General features: G+C 43.1%; 2 protein-coding genes across 2 annotated transcripts; one reads left to right on the top strand and one right to left on the bottom strand.

Annotated features, from left to right (window-relative positions):
* Positions 1 to 14: 14 nt before the first annotated feature.
* Positions 15 to 4,773, bottom strand: eif1axb (eukaryotic translation initiation factor 1A X-linked b). Its single transcript, XM_040166842.2, has 7 exons — positions 4,488 to 4,773; positions 2,984 to 3,067; positions 1,916 to 2,019; positions 1,706 to 1,756; positions 1,412 to 1,493; positions 1,195 to 1,286; positions 15 to 912 (listed from the first exon to the last, which is right to left on the bottom strand). The coding sequence occupies exons 1-7, from the start codon at positions 4,501 to 4,503 to the stop codon at positions 907 to 909; spliced, it is 435 nt and encodes a 144-aa protein (XP_040022776.1). The 5' UTR covers positions 4,504 to 4,773; the 3' UTR covers positions 15 to 906.
* Positions 4,774 to 4,986: 213 nt separating this feature from the next.
* LOC144390124 (uncharacterized) lies at positions 4,987 to 7,466 on the top strand. Its single transcript, XM_078096277.1, has 2 exons — positions 4,987 to 5,295; positions 5,746 to 7,466. Exons 1-2 carry the CDS (start codon positions 5,281 to 5,283, stop codon positions 6,802 to 6,804), a joined length of 1,074 nt encoding a protein of 357 aa, XP_077952403.1. The 5' UTR covers positions 4,987 to 5,280; the 3' UTR covers positions 6,805 to 7,466.
* Positions 7,467 to 9,770: the final 2,304 nt, after the last annotated feature.

Here is a 9,770-nt window from a genome sequence, read left to right as displayed (position 1 = left end):
CCACGCCGGGTCAGTACAGTTAAGATCTTTATTGGAAACCCAACCTTCAAACACTGAACATTTTATTTCTTCCATTATTCAGAGTGACAGCGACGCGCGGGCCAGAGGTTCCCAAACTGAGGTGCAGGGCCCCATCAGGGGACGGCAAGTCGAGGCGGGGAGGAAAAATAAACTACTTTATATCTGGTATTTTGATTTTCTAGACGTGAGGTTGTTACCGGTGTGTGTCGGGGTCGGGGGGGGGTTTGGGAACCAACGGTCCAAAGAGACGGTGAGCCGAGAGATCAACAGAAAAAACATAAAGAAGACATTCAGATTCATACTATTCTCCGTCCTTTGGCGAGCCGGATCGACCGTCACGGTTCAAAACAACTTCAAAAAGACGCAGAGCCACACGTGAGTACAAAAGAAAAACAAAACATGGTTTTATCTTTTTATTGACGAACCCAGAGATTCTGTACTTGTTGTTAAATTCCACATCTGTGTGAAATATAAATACATTGTTAAAAGATGTTCTCCGGCCTCGGTGTGACTCCTCTAAACGTTAAAAGATGTTCCTTGATACTGCGCCCGTCTCCGATGAAGAAAAAAAAATAAAGGTGAGAAATTTTGTTGATGTTAGAAGCAGAAAAACGAAATAAAAAAGGTGGAAATGGAGCGACACGTCGGGGAAGTCACCCTGAAAACAATCAGCCTGCTCCAGATCCTCCATCCAAACCATGGACAGAGTCTCCTTTTCCTTCTCGTGCACTCAGCGAGAGGAACAAAGCGCCGGCTGATGCTTCCACACTGGCAGGCTGATCTTAATAAGAAATAATGGTCATCGGTCGCGGCGCACCGGCTCTAAACAATCCAACGGGAGCTTCTCTGGTAAACCCCCCCAACCCCCCCTTCAGCAGCAGGTCTTTAGATCTGGAGAATACAGAGGAAACAGGTTCTTTAGACTCACATTTTTGCAGTTGTATCACATTTGGAACATTTGTGGCTATAAAAGGGACTTCAAAGTGGTTTGAATATTTTTGGGAATGTTTCATTTGTCAGATAATATGGATTAAATGTAAATGTGGCAGTTTTCCTACAGCTGCTTCAGAGTAACAGACAATATTTGGTGTCTCAGTTCTTCTTTTGAAAAACAAGTTCAGGGTTTAAAAGTAAAACTATTTGAGTGGATACTGAAGTAAAAACACAGCTTACATCATCAATGTCTTCGTCGTCGTCCCCGATGTCATCAAACTGGATCTCGTCGTCGTCTCCGGGCCCGAAGGTGTCCGTCTCGTTGATTTTGGCTGCGAGGAGGAAAGCAGCGGACCGTTAGTCACGTGTGAGGGACGGTGCCGCTCCCTTTGCGGGTAAATGAACACGGAGATCCACACACGCTCTGCGAGCCGTATTCCACGCCGCCGCGACTCACCGTGCTCGGGCAGCTCTCCGTACGCCTTCAAGCTGCGAGCCTCGTCCGCGTTGTACTTCAGGATGACGTCGGCTTTGTTGTCCTGGAACGGAAGCAGAGCGTTAATTTGGTAAAAGAAAAAGTTTAAATGAACAAGTATTGAAATGACGCTGGTGATCAGAAAAATGTTTTAGCTATGAGAGACATGATGTCTAAATGATAAGAATGACAGGAACAAAAGTAAAGTCCTTCAGCGCAATGCATGATGGGATGTACCGCTCCATTAGTGACCAGCTTGTGCAGCACTACACTCACCTGGTAATCCCTGAGTCCGACCAGGATGATGTCTGACGTGTTGATCCAAACCTACAACAGAGACGGGAGATGTTATCTCCGCGTCACACAGCAGCACGCTGAACACTGTGACCCCCCCAATCCATTGAGAACACGCCGACTCAGCACTGCGTCGGGAGGTTTTCCCTGTGTGCTGGTCGGAGGTGGAAGAGAAAAGGTGGATTCTCCTACTTTTTTCCGGAGTTTTCCTCTGATGTGGCAAAGCCGCTTGGTCCCGTCAAAGCACATGGCCTCCAGACGGCCGTTGCCCAGCATCTTTATCACCTGGGCGTATTCTGGGAGGGGAGACAGTGGAGGAGAGGAGACAAGGGCAGAGGAGACAAGGGCCGAGGAGAGGTTCATATGAGGTGAACGGAGACATTCACAGCAGACTTAATGTAAACACAAAAAGTTCCATGCTACGACTGATCATATATCAAATAAAATAAATTTAACAACTGAATACAAGTGGACAACTTCACATAAAATAAAAACATACTGATGTCTGAAATTATTACAATTTTAATAAAAAAAAGGTGGGTTTAAAATCGCATTTAGTCCAACGGTAAAGGTGAAATATTATATATACACAAACGTGCGCGCACACACAATTCATGAAGATTCCCCCCCCCCTGCATTAGAGGAACCCTTCACCAGTGGAACAGGCTTCTTATGGCGACAAAGCCGCTGGGCTTGTTGCCGTGACAACGGGATTCTGGCAGCGCCGAGCTCTGCAGGCAGATGCTTCTGCCACGTCAAAATAAAAGTACTCTTCTTCAAACAGGTTTCTGTGATCTTTAAACGTGAGCCGATTCTACATGTTTACGTTTTATTATCCGTTGTCTTAAAAATAACTCTTCTCCTAACCTGCTGATTAGCCTGCTGAGACCAGCCACAAAGGAGAATCAGCAATAATAACTTTGTGGTGTAACCGCTGCAGCCGGACCAATTACAACAAACCGTTATTCTCATAATCAATCAACCGATTCAGTGTTTTTCGTTGAGCGGATTTCTCAAAGCTGAAGTCTTCAGGTCATTCAGTTTACTTTCAAAAAAGAAAAAAGTTTAATTATTATTAATTATTTAATTAAAGGGTTTAAGCTTCATTCACCGGTGATGTTTTCTCTGGTTTCACAGCTTGTCACGCGTGTGTTTATTGAACTATCATAAACTAACTATTCCCTGCAGCCAGACGGATCTTCGGTTAACGTATGGGGGGGAAAACGTTTCTCTCCTGATCAGCTGAGGACCAGAACTCACCCTGTCCGTCCTCTTTGAACACCAGCTCCCTCTTCTCAGACTCATTCTCGTTCTTTCCACGTCGACGATTCTTTCCTCCCTTTCCTACGGACACAGAGGAACACGTCGGTTCATTTCAGTTCCTTCGGAGCGAATCGGTTAGATACACTCCAGTGTTTACTACAGTAAATGCTTATCAACATTCAATTAAAATATTATAAAGGAGATTTACTTGAGTAGTGTAAATGTTTTTAATTGGACAACTTTAGTTACATCATAAATGATGATTTATGCATTCAAAATATAATAAACGCTTGAAACATTTCTTGTTGTAAATGTCATTATTCACCAGTTTATAGTACCAGTATAAGTGTAGAACTGAAACACCAATCAATTAATTAATGTGCAGAAATTGACACATACTGCAACAGTAAAATCTTGATTTATGTCGATACGAGAGTACAAACTATAAAATATATAATAGAAAAATAGTCTGTATTAATATACATTTTAACTAAAATGCTGTCCAAGTGCAAGCAGAATCAGAAAAATACTCCACTAGTGCATATGACTTCCTTTCAACATCTGATAAGCATTATATGACCTTTTTTCCAATGTAGTGTTAGTCAAAAGTGGTGTTAATCAAGTCTTTGCTTAAGCAAAATATTTGGTATACTTGGCAACTGAGATGAACAAATAAATGCATAAATAAAAATGCAATTATTTGTTGAGTTTGCCTCAAAAATTCATTATTCACTAAAAACATATCCGAAATATATTCCAGAACAATTTTCAAACTAAAGTGACGCATTGAGATCTTATTATAGTAAACTACACATTAATTATTGTTGTTTCACATGAGTGTGAGTCAGAAGTAACGTTTTGATGGTTAATATTGACATGCCTTTAAAATGCAGTTATTGGAGTTGTACTCCAGTATGTGTAAGGTGTGTATCTTTTGTAAACGAATGTGAAGATGAATATAGATATATTATTAATGTTAACGGTGATGACGAGAAGACAAGCTAACGTCTGCAAGTCAACTGCTAGTTTCCTAATCAGAGACACATCCCAGAGCCTTAAATGAGTTTAGTATCCAGGTACAGTTACCTTAAGTCATCAGGTATCCATTGAAGATGAATCGACTCCACCGGGGAGGGGTTATACAGGAACTAACGTTAGCTAGTTAGCTGCATCAGCTAGTAATAGCATTAATCTGCTATGTACGCTAGCTGTTAGCTGGCTAACCGGTATAAAAGTGTTTAGAAACACGAATGAGCCCGAACTAGCTTCATTATCGTTACAGCCGAATTCACAATACGTGTGTATGTGACACGAAGGCACGTCCCACATCGGGGTAAATAGTTCTTAATGTCGTGTAAATGAAAGTTTAATAAAAAACAAAATAATTTAAGTTGCTAACTAGCGTTAGCTTGTCGGTGTCACGTTTTCACTGCGTGTGTTTAACGGCGGGCTCGAAAGATAATTACCGACACCGAAACACAGGTCTTGTTCCGTCCCTTACCTTTATTTTTGGGCATGTTCTTTCACGCCTCGGTGACGTTAATCCTGCTTGGTAGCAACAAATCACGGTTAAATAATAACTGTGTACAACGGTCAGATCTAAACTGACCAAACGCTACGATTAACTAGCTAGTCACCGATGAGATGGTCGTCCACTTTGCGCATGCGCCAAGAAAGACATTCAAAAGCACGTTGCTTTATTGTAACAGATGATTGTTACAATGACAATGATCTGCCATTTCTTTATTGTATTGAATAATTTCTCGTGTAAACAATTTGGAAAGAAGCATGCAAACAACACAGAAAAATAAATCTAACTCAAAGGCCGTTCCATCTTTTGTAAAGCATATTTTTCTATTTCCTACAAGAACTAGTTAGGAATGACACAAAACTACGGTTTCGCTTTCACATAATTAAGAATAAAAGTGTTATCAACCTTTTGTTATCAACCTTCTCTTCTATTGTTCACAGTTTATTGAACAAAAGCGGTGGTGCAGTGCTCCTCCGCGCCACCAGGCGGCGGAAGTCGCTCCCGCGCGCTGTTGATGTTATTATTTCCCCCAGGATTTTTTTTAAAACATATTTTGGGGGTTACCCGAGGCACAGATCGAGACCTCGTCCTGCCCCGAAGAGCCACATTTGGGTTCCAACTCCGCGTTTACCACCGATCGACAGCCGCGCGGTGCAAAGTTCGAATAATATACTTATTTCCCGCGGGAAGCGTTAGCCGGCTGGTTGCTAAGCTAGCTGCAGTGGTGTTTTCCAGCTAACCAGGTCAACGAGGTTCGGCTGCGATGGCTGACTTCATGGTGAGTGGACGCGGTGCGCTGCGGGGAAACTGACAAAAAGTATTTGTACTTCTTCTTTTCGTGTTGCTTCAGGGAAATGTTGTACTAAACCACATATTACGTTAGTTAACATTTATATTATTGATAAATAAAGTATGATGCTGATTCTCTTTTTACACATTATAAAAGGTATTCAAATTAGCTCTATTTTACCACCTGCAATATTGAAGTGCACATCTGCATATATCATATATGTAAAGTTACGTAACATCAGATATTTAGAGCAAAACCAGGCGTTTGATAACCTGCAAGCAGTGCTTTTAATTAGTTTTATCTTCTTAAAATATTTGCCATTGTTTTTTGTTCAAGTGAGGCTGTTTGTTGTGTTTGCTGTAAGTGAGTCTGGAGCTCTTGACATATGCTCGATACACATTGCACAGCATTGATCTAACATATATCGTTGGTGCCCAGGCGTCGCCCTGGGGCCCCGCGACCGGGATGGACCAGATCACGGTGGTGAGGATCGACGACACGCACATCGCACAGGAGCAATTTCACAACGGCGGGAGGGGGAAAGCCGCCGCGGCGTGCTACGAGATGGAGTCCTCCGTGCCCCCCGGGGGGGAGGAGGAGGCAGTAGGAGAGGAAGAGGTGGAGGAGGAGGACGGCGGCGGCGTTTACGTCATCGAGTATTCAAACCCCGAAGAGGACGGCGAGAGCTACCAGTTCAGCATGTCGGTGGACCGGCCGCTCCCGGCCAGGAAGCCGGCGCTCAAACACCCGGCCGGCGTGGACGCCACAGCTCCTTCGCCCGCCAAGCTGTCCCGGAGGCCGAGGCAGAAGAGGAAGCCGAGGGCCCGAGAGGAGGAGGAGGAGGAGGTGAGGAGGCGGCAGCAGGAGGCGGAGCCGCTGGGGAGCAACAAGTGCGTGCTGGAGCTCGGGGAGGACTACATTGGGAACCTGGCCTTGGATGGGCGCCCGCTGGTGTGCACGCTGTGCCCCCCGCCCGGCCGCTCCTTCAAGCGGGCCTCCGGGTTGGCCGTCCACCTGAAGCACCTCCACCTGCTGGAGGGGAAGAAGACCTTCTTCTGCGCCACTTGCAAGCACAAGGTCCGCACGCAGGTGGAGCTGGACGCCCACACCAAGCGGCACGCCAACCAGAGCGCCGTGTTCTCCTGCCTCCTCTGCCCGCCGGCGGAGGAGGGGTACAAGGGGTCGAAGTGGGGCCTGAGGAGGCACCTGGAGCAGCAGCACCCGGGCGTGGTCCCCCGCTGCGACATCTGCAACAAGGGCTTCACGTCGCTCGCCTCCTACCTGGCCGATCAGTTCCGGCACGTCGGCGTGTCGCCGTTCTTCTGCACCAGGTGTCGGATCTACGAGATGACGGAGCGGGGGCTGCTCGTGCACATCCGCAACCACGACCGGAAGCAGCAGCAGCAGCAAGAGGCGGCTCCGAGCGAAGCCCCCCCTCAGACACTCGGGGTCTCCGCCAACCCAGACAACTCTGCCACAGACGACTCAGACTTCTGACGCGTGGGGCTCCTCCGGGGGGAGGCGCTCCGCTCTCTTTCTTTACCAAATTAACGCTCTGCTCCGAACACCAGTGAGGAAGAAATCGTTATTTTACATTTTTAATCAACCTGGGTCTTTTTAAAAAGTTTAATTTAACAGAATAGTTCCGTATTTACCTCCAGTTCTTTCTTTCAGAGATGAAAATGAGAACTGAAGGATCTGCCGATTTGGGGCGTTCAGGTGCTTCTGGGAAACGGTGACATCACTCTTTAGTTTTTGTGTTCAGTTCATTTTAAACACGTTTTTCCTCCACAAATTAAGATTCGGGTGATCAAATACGACTTAAAAGATAAACAACGAGCACAAAATGTTCATTGTGGTGATTTCAATTTTAAAAAACGATCATGTGAATCGAATAGAAAAAAATGCATTGTGATTCAGGTGTTTATTTCATTTTACTCTAAAATACAGTTTTGTTTTTTTCCTTTTCAACCATTTAAACTGTAGAAGAGGAAACTCAAACAATTTCTTGCAGAAACACAGATGAACTGCGTGTTTTCTGATGAAAAAAGAAAATATTTGTTGTATGGATTTTCTCTTGTTTGCTGTAGAATTTATTTTACTGCGTACTAAAGTTTTTTTTTTAAATTTTGTGAAATAAAAAAAAATATAAAAATCTATTTTTCTTTGTGTTATTTTACAGAATTCAGGTTTATTTTCCAGCAGTTCGCTTCAAACCATTATATTCATTTATATTATCAGATACCGGCGCCAATGTTTTGGGGTGACTGTGGCGCGTGGAGTAGAGCGGGTGTGCCGGCGGTTCGAACCCCGGCTGCTCCACGTCACATAAAAGTGCCCCTGAGCAAGACACCTGACCTCTAACTGCTCCCCGGGCAAAATGTAGGAAAACCATGGGTTAAAAATGTCAGCTAAATGACATGTAATGATGAAGAAACCTTAAAGAAGTTCATATTTTCATCTATAAATCTGAAACAACTGCTTACTCTTAATGCATACAGCCCCAATATATAACATTAATCCACATCCAAGTATTCAGACCCTAATCTGGTTTCTGGGTTTTATGCTTATTGATCATTTCTGATTGCAATCACAATTCCATGTTCTGCTACTTTATACTTCTGCTATTGTACTTTTTAAAAACAGCACTTGTGACGTTATGGGTAATTTTAACAAATATCATACTTCAGTCCTTTCAGGTGAAGTTTTTTTGCGAGAAAACAAAAACATTATTTGTTGCTCTTAATCTAAAGGAAAGAGTGTAAATCTTAAAGAAGCAGAAACGCAGCTGATCGTCCTTTTTATTGTTTTTAATAGAAAGTCCAACTGGCTCTGGTACAAAAACAGAGAGCTGGCGCAGCAGCAACGCGGGAGCAGAGAAGAAGAAGAAGAAGAAGAAAAGCTATTCCCCAGTTTCACAGAAAAACACAAATCCTTTTACATTCCTCATATATATATATTCATTTCATATAAAACAAAGACCATCTCAGAGCGCTAAAAGTTCCCTTTATGTTGACGGACGTTCTGACGACGCCGGCAGGAAGCAGTTTGTTTACAACTGGTTTACAGGAAGAGGAGAGAGATGTTTATCAATGTTATCTGATTGTCGGCAGTCTATCAACATGTCATCAAGGAGTGATAATCAATATCCTATCAGCATGTCACCATCAGTGATCAATATCCTATCAGCATGTCACCATCAGCGATAATCAATATCCTATCAGCATGTCACCATCAGTGATCAATATCCTATCAGCATGTCACCATCAGCGATAATCAATATGTCACCATCAGTGATCAATATCCTATCAGCATGTCACCATCAGTGATCAATATCCTATCAGCATGTCACCATCAGTGATCAATATCCTATCACCATGTCACCATCAGCGATGATCAATATCCTGACTGTTGGGATTAAAAGGGACAGGTCACCAAAACACAGGGAACATTTTAAATGATAAATCTAAAGTAGGTTTAACAGAAGGAAAACATTTACAATAATAAATCGAGGTTTATCATATTTACTTTGTTTCAAATGGTCATTTTGCTTTGGAGGATATTTATTTATTACCGAATGATGTCGTTATTTCCAGGCTTGATTGATTATTGAGGCTACGACACTAAAAGCTTTTATGGAGGTTTTATCATCTGCTCAGTGTAGCAGCCAAGCCATGGTGGAGTTAGCAAGCTCGCTAACCAGCCTGCTAGTCGCCAGCTAACCAGCCAGCTAGTCGCTAGTTAGCGCGTCCTGCTATTCTGTGAAAGAAAAGTGACCGGATGAAACCTCCAGATAACAAAACTCTCACAAAGTGTTGGAGAGCAGTTTGGAAGACGTGAGGCAGTCAGAGCGCTCGCTGAAAGACGCCGTTGCATTGTGGGAAACGTTGTGTTCAATATTGGTGAAGTGACCCTTTAGTATTTGAGTAACACATCAAAGTAGTTTTGAATACTCCTTAAATGTGTTTTCCTCTCCCTGCTATACTTTGATTTAAAGGGTTCTGATACTCATATATCTACATATCTGTCTAGATATAGACAGATATATAGATCTATGTATCTCTCTCTATATAGACAGAGATACATAGATCTATGTATCTCTGTCTATATAGAGAGAGAGAGATACATAGATCTATAATCTCTGTCTATATAGAGAGAGATACATAGATCTATAATCTCTGTCTATATAGAGAGAGATACATAGATCTATAATCTCTGTCTATATAGAGAGAGAAACATAGATCTATATAGAGCCATATGTATTTTGCATGACTGATGAACATCTCCTCTCTCCTTTGTGCATATTCTATGTACACCTCTCTCCTCCTGGATACACACATGCATGTGTACATGTCATATATGTTTGTATATATGGTGTGTACACACGTGTGTGTGTATAAATGCATTGTCTTGATTCATAGAAACCTGAGTTGCTCGTACATGGAGACATATTTACAGTTCCT

This window comes from Gasterosteus aculeatus, chromosome 21 (genome assembly GCF_964276395.1).
Source record: "Gasterosteus aculeatus chromosome 21, fGasAcu3.hap1.1, whole genome shotgun sequence".
Classification (NCBI taxonomy): domain Eukaryota; kingdom Metazoa; phylum Chordata; class Actinopteri; order Perciformes; family Gasterosteidae; genus Gasterosteus; species Gasterosteus aculeatus.
The sequence above is the reverse complement of the archived record's forward strand: the minus strand, read 5'-3'. Positions and strand labels throughout refer to the sequence as shown.